This window comes from Diachasma alloeum, unplaced genomic scaffold, assembly GCF_001412515.2.
Source record: "Diachasma alloeum isolate Michigan unplaced genomic scaffold, Dall2.0 Dall_scaffold_00345, whole genome shotgun sequence".
Classification (NCBI taxonomy): domain Eukaryota; kingdom Metazoa; phylum Arthropoda; class Insecta; order Hymenoptera; family Braconidae; genus Diachasma; species Diachasma alloeum.
The window spans coordinates 48,793-62,408 of record NW_021680484.1 but is presented as its reverse complement, the minus strand read 5'-3'; the positions used below and the strand labels follow the sequence as shown (position 1 = coordinate 62,408).

Here is a 13,616-nt window from a genome sequence, read left to right as displayed (position 1 = left end):
TAATTCCGCACTCTGATAGAAAATAGTCTAATCTGACAAAAAATATTCGAAGAAATTAATATCGTCGATAAATGAGGTATATGCCAAAATAAACATTTGGGGAGAGTTGAAATATACGCTAATCCCTAAATACTCGAGAATTTCGAGAATTGGGGGGAAAGGTATGCGCGCGACAATGAGAGCGAGAGAGAGGAGACTGTATTCATCCATCGATTTTTCCGACCGGCGACAACGGGCTGAAATCCCGCGAAACTCAACTTGCCATAATTCGGAAATGTCAAAGTCAAAAATTACGAACCCTAAGACAAAATTTCCGGGAGAGTCTACCGAAGACGACAATCCCCAAAACTTAATTTTCCCTAAACAATTACCCGCCTCAAGTTAGTTAATCTCCGAGCGGAATTCTAAACGCAAAAATGCTCGCGTGAAGCGAGAATAGGCACGTGTAAACGTGGATGGGTATCTGTGGGGAGTCGAGAGGGGGGGGGGGAATTCCCCTTCTAGAAACACACGGTGTACACGCCAGCGAGAATGGGCTGGAAATTCATAAAAACCAAAAATGGAATATCTGGAAATCGGCCGAGCGAATTTCCGGAAACCCTGAGATGAATTACTCACGGAAGCCCCCCGAACAGATTGATCCACAAACCATAATTTCAATGAAGTACCTACACGAACCAACTCAATTTAAACACTGGTGGAATCTCTTACGCGCGAAAACCCACGTGTAACGGGAATGGACGCGCTCTAACAATCCAATGTGTTTAATTATCCCCTCCGATGGATTCTCATTAAAGATCTTTAACAACATAATAAGCCGATGCACAGGGTGATCGGAGCCGGGTTTGAGCCGGAAATACCTCCCAAAAAAAAAGAAAAATCCCCTCGAATAACCCACCAAAAATTGACGAAAAACGCCCAATCATGAGTGAAGGGGGGGGGGGGGGGGGATCGGCACCTCATAATTGAAGCCTACAAGTGGTGGCTATCGCCTTCCGTAAGCGTTCTCCCGTTCAAATTTCCCTCCGGATGTGAACTAATCCGGAGTGGCTCCCAATGATCCCAAAATTATAATTTTGATTTCATGGGCTTCGCTAGATTTTTCCGAGCAAGTTGGCTATGGGTTTTTGGAAATTTACTCTACCGAATTTCCGCTACGGCGAGTTCAGTTTTAGTGAGTTTGTAGTTTCCCGCAATACGCTGTACGTATATCGCTGGGTTCGGATTTTTCTCTCTCTCACTCTCACGGGGATTCGCATACCTTTCCCTTCATTTCTTGACATTCTCGAGTATTTCGGGATCAATCGATAATTTTTCTTATATATTATGATATTAGGGATTTGATGACCTCACTTGTGGTCAAGTTAATCGACAAAATATTATTTCGTATTATATAGTAAACTTTAAAGTATTATTTTCAACTCATTCTTTGTTATTTACTCAGTTCTAGTTATGAATCCTTTTTTTTGGTGAGATCAATGCGAAGAGAAAATCATGTAAATTAATAATTTTTACAAATTTCAATAGTGCAACACGTAAGGACAATGTCGATTTCTTCTTTTTTTTTTGTAGCTTTCACCACCTAATACTCGTCTCCACCTGAACTCCACCCCTCTCTCCACAACCTAGCAAACTGAGCGAACCAAGGACCGTTACCTTTCCCCAGAAATCTAGTTTTCTCCCTTTTTGAGTAGATTTTTGAGGTTTTTGAATTAGTTAGAATTAATTTTGTAGACTCCTCCGGTTTGGTAATTCCGGCTCATGGGCACCCCGGGTTGGGGTTGGGGTTTGATGATTGACCATTGGTGAAGTTGAATCCTAAGGGTAATATGATGAGGATAGGATGGTAGGGGTGGAATTATAAGGGTGAAATCTGAAAAATAAAATTAATAATTGAAATTTTGGACAAAATCATAAGGGTATAATTTTAAGAGTATAATGTTATGGATAAAGCGGTCAAGGGGGAATCGTAAATATTGTAATCACAAGTTATTCGGACATTTCACGAGGAAAAGAAGAATCGTCAAGAATGGATCATCATTATCATAATTATTATGATGATTATTTATTACCGAATCATTTGCCGATTAACCTATTACCAGGGTACTCAATATTTATGAACTGAATGATAAAATATTCAAGTTAGGAAGTAAAACTGAAGTGAAGTTTATGTGGTAGATAAGAAGTAGGAACTTCAGAATTGCGCGGTAGGCTAGTAGTTAGGGCGTCGGGTTAGTAATCGTGAGGTCGTCGGTTCGATTCCAAGTCAGTGTAATACTTAAAGTTAACAATATCGGTTGTTCAGCGATCATAGCGTTAGGGTTTAGTAATTAGAACACAATGTATGTTGAAAAAGATTTTTTAGAATATTAATTGCTTTGTTTTTGTTATTATTGATGATTGTCATAAGTACTTGGGCAACCAGTCCCTTGCCAGTTGTATACCGGCGTTGATTTTTTTTCTCTTCAAACCTGTCATAAATGTGCTAAGAAGTAATATAGAATTACTTCTATTTCCATCTGTCATATTATATTTATGTAATTACGTAAATATTAAATGAGCCTGGTCAACGACTGGCAGCCAATGTTGGGCCAAGCTCAGCGCCCAGGCCTGGCCCCATGTTATTACCCCGGGTCCTAACTAAGCCCGGCGCGGATTTGACTGAGGAATGGGCGCCGAGTTTGGGTAGCCTGGCCGTCGTGGTTGGCCGGAGCCCGGCCCATTGGTTTTTTCCTACCTGGGTATGCCACCGCGAAAAATTGCGAATCTTTTATTGACTCTCATGGTCCTCATTTGACCCTGAAATCTGTCTCCTCCCCCCCGCCCTCGCCCTCTGTTCCCTTGAATGAAAGGTTAATTTATTGAAGAGGATTTGTTGCCTTATACAACCATTATTTAACATCCTCATAGTCCAAACGCTAGATATCATTTGGTGTCCATTTTTCGGGATACTGGTCGACTTGGTGATTTTCTATGTTTTTTGGGGCGGAGAATCCGAATTTGAAGGTCGTTTCGACGATAATTGATGCAAACAAAAGTTATGAACAATTCAATTATTTAAACGATCATATTACGGAAATGGTGACAGATAGGAACAACTTTTATATTATAACTTTTTCCCTTACTATGATAGATAAATGTGGCCGTCCATATGAAAAGGGACCTTGTTGGCGATATGTAGGTAGCTATATAAGCGGATTCCTGATGGAATTCCGCAAATTTTGAGCCCAAAAAGACCTCTCTAAGTTGAAAATTCGCAGAGTTATGAAGGTTTAAAGTTGCAAACTCGAAAAACAGTGTTTTGAAAAAAATAAAGTTGAAGTTAGGCAAGTCAGACAATGAGTTTATTGAAGTTCTACTTGGAAGTTACTGAGATTGCAATTTCAACTGACCCAGGGTATCATGATGATGCTTGAAATCGAGCTGTCACTTTGTTATATTCAAAATAGGACCCTTTTTCAATAACAAATGTCGATATCCTCAACAAGGGCACTTTTTCTGAAATGAAATTTTAAGATCTTCTGACTAAACCATTCAGTTATTTAATGGATAAACATAATTGAAAGTAAGGCAATATACAATAAGGACAAATAAATTGAGTGAAACTAAAGAATTTATGAATTGATGCATATCGTAGACGGGAAGTGAGTACTGGAAACTGCTGACTTGAGTATAATTTATTGATAAACATCATCCAAGCTCCGAAACGGAGCTTTAAAAATGAGAGTCAGAGTTGAGAGTCACGAGAGTTAAGTACGAGAGGTACAAGGGTCAGTAGAATTTTTCGACTAAAAAGGAGGCTTACAATTTGAGGGTCATAAGGGTCAAAATTGTCGAACAAGAATAGAGTACGTCTCATACAATAAAAAATGTCATGAAACGTCCAAATTTTCAATAAAACTTGGAGGGTCATAAAGGCCCAAATTTTAGGGTCAAAAGGGTCAAAATTTCTTACTTGAAAAGAGTGCGTCTCAGATCATAGGAAATGGTATAACATCCAGATTTGCACAGAAAAATTTTGGACCCNGCCAAGCTCAGCGCCCAGGCCTGGCCCCATGTTATTACCCCGGGTCCTAACTAAGCCCGGCGCGGATTTGACTGAGGAATGGGCGCCGAGTTTGGGTAGCCTGGCCGTCGTGGTTGGCCGGAGCCCGGCCCATTGGTTTTTTCCTACCTGGGTATGCCACCGCGAAAAATTGCGAATCTTTTATTGACTCTCATGGTCCTCATTTGACCCTGAAATCTGTCTCCTCCCCCCCGCCCTCGCCCTCTGTTCCCTTGAATGAAAGGTTAATTTATTGAAGAGGATTTGTTGCCTTATACAACCATTATTTAACATCCTCATAGTCCAAACGCTAGATATCATTTGGTGTCCATTTTTCGGGATACTGGTCGACTTGGTGATTTTCTATGTTTTTTGGGGCGGAGAATCCGAATTTGAAGGTCGTTTCGACGATAATTGATGCAAACAAAAGTTATGAACAATTCAATTATTTAAACGATCATATTACGGAAATGGTTACAGATAGGAACAACTTTTATATTATAACTTTTTCCCTTACTATGATAGATAAATGTGGCCGTCCATATGAAAAGGGACCTTGTTGGCGATATGTAGGTAGCTATATAAGCGGATTCCTGATGGAATTCCGCAAATTTTGAGCCCAAAAAGACCTCTCTAAGTTGAAAATTCGCAGAGTTATGAAGGTTTAAAGTTGCAAACTCGAAAAACAGTGTTTTGAAAAAAATAAAGTTGAAGTTAGGCAAGTCAGACAATGAGTTTATTGAAGTTCTACTTGGAAGTTACTGAGATTGCAATTTCAACTGACCCAGGGTATCATGATGATGCTTGAAATCGAGCTGTCACTTTGTTATATTCAAAATAGGACCCTTTTTCAATAACAAATGTCGATATCCTCAACAAGGGCACTTTTTCTGAAATGAAATTTTAAGATCTTCTGACTAAACCATTCAGTTATTTAATGGATAAACATAATTGAAAGTAAGGCAATATACAATAAGGACAAATAAATTGAGTGAAACTAAAGAATTTATGAATTGATGCATATCGTAGACGGGAAGTGAGTACTGGAAACTGCTGACTTGAGTATAATTTATTGATAAACATCATCCAAGCTCCGAAACGGAGCTTTAAAAATGAGAGTCAGAGTTGAGAGTCACGAGAGTTAAGTACGAGAGGTACAAGGGTCAGTAGAATTTTTCGACTAAAAAGGAGGCTTACAATTTGAGGGTCATAAGGGTCAAAATTGTCGAACAAGAATAGAGTACGTCTCATACAATAAAAAATGTCATGAAACGTCCAAATTTTCAATAAAACTTGGAGGGTCATAAAGGCCCAAATTTTAGGGTCAAAAGGGTCAAAATTTCTTACTTGAAAAGAGTGCGTCTCAGATCATAGGAAATGGTATAACATCCAGATTTGCACAGAAAAATTTTGGACCCTTATGACCCTTACTTTTATTTTTGACCTTAATCTCCGACCCTTATTATTAACCCTCACGCCAGACAATCTTGACCCTGAGATTTGATCTTGTTTCCACGAAACCTACTCTGCATAAGAGAAGCCCATCTCAGGTATGAAAACCCCCCGAGAAGACCCCCCACCCCCCTCCCCCGCCGCCGCTATAAAATCTTCACTCAATAGGAAACCTCCTTCTTCTGTCCCCCACCCAATTGTAATGACTGTTTTCCCACGAACGAACCCCTCCGTAATAATAACAACACTACAATCACATCCCCTCCCAATAATAATAATCCCCCTAGACCCCCCCCCATGACACACGCAGACAATGATTAAATCGTAATGGCCGATTACGTGAGGTTACATGTAATTTCTTTAAACAGCAAAAAAAAAATGCCCGAGTTTTGGACCCGCGTTGCTGAAATGACAGCCAACTTATTAGCTCACCACCCCACCAGGTGATTTAACTATAAATCCCTTTAATTAGTTCATTTCTTCTTGTATTTGGGATTTTTTGCCTTTTTGGACTTTTCCACGCAAGAAATTGCTGCTTTTATAATTTGAAAAATTCATATTTAGCAAACTATAGTAAACATGGAGATTTGTAAAGAAAAAAAATAGTAAGTGTGCGATAAAACGAATGAAAACAATGGAAGAATCATCACTATGCCAATGTAACCATACGAAAACATTTCATATGCATTATCCGTTGTGGAAACACATTTAATTAGCTGAAATAACATTGAAATAAACACATGCACCAACGGTCCCCACCCCTTGACTAGTTCGGCAGACAGCTGGTCTGCGACTGCTGTCGTGGGGTGAATGTAACCGAGCCAGTCAGGAAATCGACATCACCGCCATCTCCCGGCATTTCCCCCACGATCTAGTATTACCATTCCGTACATCAATCATATTTTCAATAAATTCATAAGAAACAATGTTATAAACAGTCCGAATATGATCAAACAACACGTCTATAAATTCTCATTGAATGTCTAGATCTCATTTGCCCGTTTTTAAACCCAAAAATGATCATCCCAATCATCCACGCAAAATCCACGCCATACCGTGGTTGTAACGTGGATCTTGGATCGCCAGGGTAGTAGACTATTCGAATCCTTGCTCGATTTGTATCCTCCTCCGGAAAACTTTCTGTGTAGCGACTTGCAATCGCATATCCCCATATTAATATATGTACTCTGCAATTGTTTCCATTAACATTGGGGATACTGTGCTGCTTTGGAATATCCCGAGGGATATACAGCTGCCACTCATTCGATTGGCCTATTTGTCTTACGACGAAAACGTGATGAAGCCTCCCTCGTGATGAAATTTGTAATGTTGGTTATCAATTTTTTAAGAGGTTCACCGTGCAGTGAATCAAAATGAACGATAATCTTTGCATGCACTAGTACCATAAATACCGTCCAATGATTTTCATTTTCATTGAATGGAATCAACCAAATATCATACGTGCTAGGTCTCACTTTGTCGACCCATCTCTTAAAACCAAAACTCACTTCAGCCATTAACAATTTACTACAAAAATACGTATCGAACGGTAACAGGTTTATAGAATTTCTTGCGGCAACTTCTTGTAAGGTGGAAAAGAAAGCATTCATAATGTCACTGTCCAAGCGTTTGGTTTGGATGAGTCCTCGAAATGACTGTTGTGTTAAACAGATTCCTGCAAATTGCTTGGTCAATGTCGGAAAATTTGAGGGATATTCCTTGTTGAGGCTTCAGCCTGACGTCACGGCAGGTTGGTTCGCTGACCACGAGCGGCAGCACCTCCTGGACACGGACCTGGGTTACCGACCGTGTCCAATTAATTGGGACCGACGACACCTGCCGCGATACTTGTCCCATCTCGTCACTTCCGCCTTCTTCTCTAGTCGCCTCGTGATAAGTGTGCATCGTGCAACTGTCTCTCCGCGATTAAATCTATAATTTTTGTGACCATCTCAACTGTGAAAAATCTCTAGCGTGTCTCGACACAATTATTAGTTGACAGTGATTATTTTGTTGTAAATATTTTTTGACTGAGTTCTGTATTTTAACGAAAAAATACAGTTTTCATTGTGACTCTTTTCACACGCACTGTGTCAGACATTATTTTGGTGAACTGCTCATCCTTTTCCCGAATCCCGGCTCTCCATCGGTTTTTTTCGGTTTAACTCTCGCCGAAACATTTGGTCCTTCGAACCGGTTAATCGGGAAAAGTGGACATTGTTTTTCAGTAAAACTTTAGTGCGCGTGGTGGCGGTGGAAAAGCGCGGGAATTTGTGTGTCGGCTCCACCCCCTTTGCTCCACCCACCGACTCCGCCCATCGACTCCTCCCACGCGGCTCGTCCTTCGTGACGTAGCAGTACAGTGGTGCTCATCTCGAACTATTGATATTTGTGCGCGCCACTAAAAATTGCAAATCCGTCAGTTTCACTCAACCTGGGGCTCCGTGACGTATTTCTCCAGCACTTCAGGAGCAGATCCCTCGTCCTTCTCGCTGCCTGCTGAAGTTCTGCGCTCATCACTGCTTAGACCTTCTCACAGGGAAGTCGATTATTATTATTATTATTTTTCTCTATTGATTTTCCCTGAACTTCGCTGCTGCTTTTGCTTGATTTCAATTTTTGTTCGCTATTGGCTATGCTGTTCTCCACTGTTGCGTTCTCTACGATTTTTTTGGTTGGTGCTTTTTCTGCTTGCTGAATTTGTATTTGCTATCTGGTGAGCATGTCTTTCGCAGGGAGATTATTTATTCAAGCCAGTAGGGCAAAGTTTATTGAGTCTCTCTACACGGAATCATCGTCAGCGACGGTGAAGGAGCTTTCAGTCACGAAGTTGCAGTCGAAGCTGAATATTCTGGAGAATTACTGGAGCCAATTCGAGGACCAGTACGTGAGGCTGCTGACTGGGAAGGATAGCGCGGAGGTGCTCGACCACGAATACGTGATGCAGGGGGTATACGATATCTGTCTGCAGCGGTACTCCACGGTTCGTACGTCGTTCGTAGGGTTAATCAAAGCCATTCATGAGACCGCGGACCTCTCGGAGTCGTTTCGTCGACCCGCTGCATCAGTTCCATCTGCTCAGGTGACTCAAAGGCAGTTACCGAACATCTCGCTGCCTACCTTCTCAGGGGACTTCTCCGAGTGGACACCCTTCAAAGATCTTTTCCTCTCGATGGTCGTCGGCAACAATAACCTCTCTACGGTCGAGAAATTCCATTATCTCTTGACTTCTCTTGCTGGCGAACCAAAGCAGTTGATCTCAACTCTGCCGGTAGCTCAAGACTCATTCATTCCAGCCTCGGATATGTTTATCGCGAGGTATGACAAGGAACATCTCCTCATCTCTACCCAGCTGGAAAGGTTGTTCTCCACTTCGAGGATCGTCAACCGTACGGCCAAGGAGTTTAATGCTCTCCTCAACTCCACCACCGAAGCTCTCAATGCCCTGAAGTCGTTGGGGCGCCCTGTCGAGCACTGGGACGACGTCTTGGTGCATATCATCTCAAGCCGGTTGGATGTTAAGACGTTGGAGGCGTGGGAAGTTAAGATCGGATCCACCACCACCTTTCCAATGTACGCGGAACTCAGGGAGTTCATGTTGAGCAGAGCAAGAGCTAAGGAGAGAATTGAGCTGCATCCTCTGCACGCTCCCAAGACGCCAACTTTGAGTGTCCCCTCTCAACCACCCAGAACAAAGCCAGCAAAGGTGCTGGATGTCTCAACTGGCAGTGCAGTTCCACACTCTCGCGGGTCGAGTTCGCAGTCATGGGCAGACATGACCGCCAATGCCTGCTCCATGTGTGAAGATAAGCATTTCATCGATAGGTGCCCCAAATTCAAGCAGTTGTCGTCGGAAAAGAGGAAGGAGTTCGTCGAAAAGAAGTACCTCTGCTTCAACTGTTTGGGGAAGCACTCCATTCGTGCCTGTAGGATCACGAAGACGTGCGTTGTGTGTCACAAGCGTCACCACTCGATGATCCACATCACACGCCCTCAGAATGGTCCTCTCGAGACATCTCAACCAGACCAGTTGAAGTCTCAAGGTCAGTGGTCTCAGTCTGGTACTCGTCCTATACAGTCCGCTGGTCCGAGGCCTTTATCAGTTCAGCAGTGATCTTCTCAACCAACGACTTCATCGATAGAGGCTCCGGTAACTTCAGAACGTTCTCTACGACCGTCGCTGTCAAGTGATTCTCCATCTGTAGCATTATCAGTTCATGAATCGTCATCTCAACTCAGACCAAGTGTTCTTCTCGCAACAGCGCTAGCTTCTCTCGTTTCAGAGAATGGACGTTGCTGTGAAGTTAGGATGCTGTTGGATCCTGGATCTGAGTTATCATTTGTTACAGATAGTCTTGCGGTAAAGCTAGGTTTATTGAAGTCTTCAGCTTTGCTACCTGTCGTTGATATTGGTGGATCAAGGTCATTCTCAAAGGAATTCTCTCAGTTCTGTCTGAAGTCTCTGCACTCAGACAAACATGTTCAGATTAAGGCCTACATTCTTGACCATCTCACATCATCGTTGCCGTCGTTCTCAGTCTAGGATACTCAAGCTTGGGGCCATCTCGAGGGACTGAAGTTAGCTGATCCGGCATACATGGAGCCAAGACCTATTGACCTTCTCATTGGCGCGGATTTCTTCGGATCAATTGTGGAGCCACAGATCATCAAGGGGCCTTCGGACTCCCCTATAGCAATGCACACTATCTTCGGTTGGGTGGTACTAGGACCTACTTCAGCGGTGATTCCAATGCTGGCCAGCTCTAATCACATTGCAGTCAGCAACGAGGAACTCTACGACCTTCTCACTTCGTTCTGGCTGCAGGAGGAGGTCCCAAAAACCGAAGATAGTGATCTCACGAAAGAAGAGGCAGAATATGAGGAGTTTTTCCAGCGCACCCATTCCCGAGACAGCTCAGGGCGCTATGTGGTTCGCCTGCCTCTTGCAGATGGTGCGTGTTCCAGCCTTAACTGGTTCGAGGATCGCCGGAAGGTTCAAGTTCGGCTGTCGATCTGAGGGGATGACCTTGGCACATGGGCCTTCGGCTTCAGGAGGGTTGAGGGTCCCGGAGGAAAAGCAGTCGGCTCGTGTCTCCACTCGGTGTTCTGCTCAGAGGCAAGCTCATTCGTCAACTCCTATGTACTACTTTCCTCATTAGCTGGTTTCCGTCTAGCAAAGTGGCATAGCAATAGTCCGTCTCTACTCAGATCTCTGAATCCAGAAAGTGTCTCTCAGGATCACAAGCTGCTAGAGGATGCCATCACGAAGATTCTTGGTCTGAAGTGGGATCTAAACACAGACCAATTCAAGTTCTCAATCCACCTTCCGGCCAACTCAAAGGTGACGAAGAGGAATATGTTGTCTGAGATAGCTCAGTTGTCCGACCACCTGGGGCTGCTTTCTTCTGTGGTGATTAGGGCACCCGTACGGAAAACGGAATATATGTGGAATATATGTAAATTATATGTACATATATTTCGACGAAAAATGCAATACATCAGATATATGCTGAATATATGCGAGCACATATATATTACCCATATATATTCGACATATATCTAACATATATGCAAGATATATTTTCGGCGAAAAATGCAATATGTCACATATATGTCACGTATAATTATTTGCATATATTTTTTTCCCGTGAGGGCAAAGGCACTCCTACAGCGTCTCTGAGTTGAGAAGCTGGACTGGGATGATGCGCTCTCACCACAAATTTCGGATAAGTGGACCCAATTCCGTAAAGAGCTGTCTCAGGTCGAAAATATCTCTATTCCTCGTTGGCTCGGAGTGAAGAAGGATGCTCTGGTGGAAATACACGGGTTCTCAGACGCATCGCAAACAGCGATGGCTGCGGTGGTATATTTGAAGGTGACAAGTTCGGATGGTGTGAGTGTCTCTTCAACTACTGCTAAAACCAAGGTGGCTCCTCTCAAGCAAGTCACCATTCCGAGACTTGAACTCAACGCCGCAGTCATGCTGGCAAAACTCATAAGGTATGTACGTGTTCAACTCAACTTTGATAACGCTCCTGTGTTCCTGTGGACAGACTCAGCTGTTACCCTGGCGTTGATCAGCTCTCATCCCTCCCAGTGGAAGGAATATGTGCATAACAGGGTAGCCAGCATACAGGAACTGGTTCCAGGAGCGAAGTGGCGATACATCAGCAGTAAGGAGAATCCTGTTGAATGTGCTTCTCGGGGCATCACTATGGCTCAACTCAGTGCTCATAAACTGTGGTGGACGGGTCCAAAGTGACTGCACTTAGACTGCTCTCAATGGCCGAAAGAGAATGCCAAACTGGATCCGTCAGCGAATCTGGAAGAGAAGCCCGGATCCATATTTACCGTTTCAATGGGCTCTACTCTGTGGGAACTCATCACGAAGTACTCCTCTCTCTACAAATTGCTGCGTATGACAGCAATTTGTCAACGTGTTGTTGCTGGGATGAGGAGGAAACCAGGTGAAACTCTCGTGGATCCACTCAGTCCTGATGGCATCGAGGCAGCTAGGCTGTATTAGGTCAGAGCTACTCAGGCTCATTATCTGCAGTCGGAGTGCAGCATTATTTATCGTGGTCACCAACTTGGGAGGTCTCATCCGTTGACCAAACTGACTGCCTTTATAGACCATCAAGGTGTTCTCCGAGTGGGCGGCAGATTGAGGTTCTCTAACCTGCACCCAGAGAGTAAACAACAAGCGATCGTCCCTAAAGATTCCGAGCTGACTGAACTTCTCATTACGGACTCTCATCAGCGAACGTTGCATGGTGGAACTCAACTCACGTTGACGCATCTCAGCAGGTCTTACTGGATTATTGGAGGAAGAGCGCCATTAAGATCCTTCATTCTCAAGTGCGTGGAATGTGCCCGCCAACGTGGAGTACGTGCTCAGCAACTGATGGGGCAGCTTCCACCGGCACGTCTGTTTCCAGGACGTGCCTTCTCTAACACTGGTGTAGATTACGCTGGACCAGTGTCCATCAAGACGTGGAAGGGGCGTGGTCATAAAACCCAAAAGGGTTGGTTAGTGATCTTCGTTTCCATGGCCATGTCAGCACTTCATCTGGAAGCTGCCATCGACTACTCTGCTGATGAGTTCATCGCTGCCTATCGGAGATTCGTGAGTCGTCGAGGTCATTGCAGGAACCTCTTTAGTGATTGTGGAACGAATTTCGTTGGTCCAGACAAGGAGCATAAGAGGTTGTTCTCTGCTGGATCAAAGGAGTTCCAGCATCTCTCAGCAGTTTGCCTGCAAGACGGTACTCGGTGGTCTTTCAATCCACCTGGGGCCCCTCATTTTGGAAGAAAATGGGAAGTAGCGGTAAAATCAGTGAAGTATCATCTCTCTCGAACGATTCGGGATACTGCACTGACGTTCGAGGAACTCTCTACGCTGCTTACCCAGATTGAAGCTGTGCTCAACTCCAGACCTCTACAGGCTCTCTCTGAAGACCCCGACGACGTGTTGTGTCTCACCCCGGGGCATTTTTTGATTGGAGAAGCTCCAATAGCTCTACCGGAATCTTCACTGGACCATCTCAACGTTGGACGGCTCTCAAGATGGCAACTGATTCAGCAGAGGCTGCAGTATTTCTGGAAGCAGTGGTCTACAGGATACCTGCAGCAGCTTCAGTCCATCTCCAAGTGGCATCATCCGTCCAACGATATTCGCATCGGCTCTGTGTTTGTGCTCTCCGATGAGAGGTTCCCGCCAGCGAAGTGGCCTCTAGCTCGGGTCACAGCTCAACACCCTGGGAAGCATGGTCTCTCCAGAGTTGTGACCATCAGGACAGCAACGACGACATTGATTCAGCCGATCTCCAAGCTGGTTTCGTTGCCAATCTCTACCAGCTGATTTTGAAGCTGGTCTCTGTTGACGTTGTTGATCTTTTCTGTTTAGTGTTTCAGGCTCTATCATGGCTTCCTCGAGAACCTGGTCACCAACAAGTTGCTGACGGGGGGAGAATGTTGAGGCTTCAGCCCCACGTCACGGCAGGTTGGTTCGCTGACCACGAGCGGCAGCACCTCCTGGACACGGACCTGGGTTCCCGACCGTGTCCAATTAATTGGGACCGGCGACACCTGCCGCGACACTTGTCCCATCTCGTCACTT

At 44.1% G+C, this 13,616-nt stretch overlaps 1 protein-coding gene across 1 annotated transcript; it reads left to right on the top strand.

Annotated features, from left to right (window-relative positions):
* The first annotated feature begins 11,348 nt into the window (after positions 1-11,348).
* Positions 11,349-13,358, top strand: LOC107040836. Its single transcript, XM_015261099.1, has 3 exons — positions 11,349-11,691; positions 11,770-12,016; positions 12,095-13,358. The coding sequence occupies exons 1-3, from the start codon at positions 11,349-11,351 to the stop codon at positions 13,356-13,358; spliced, it is 1,854 nt and encodes a 617-aa protein (XP_015116585.1).
* Positions 13,359-13,616: the final 258 nt, after the last annotated feature.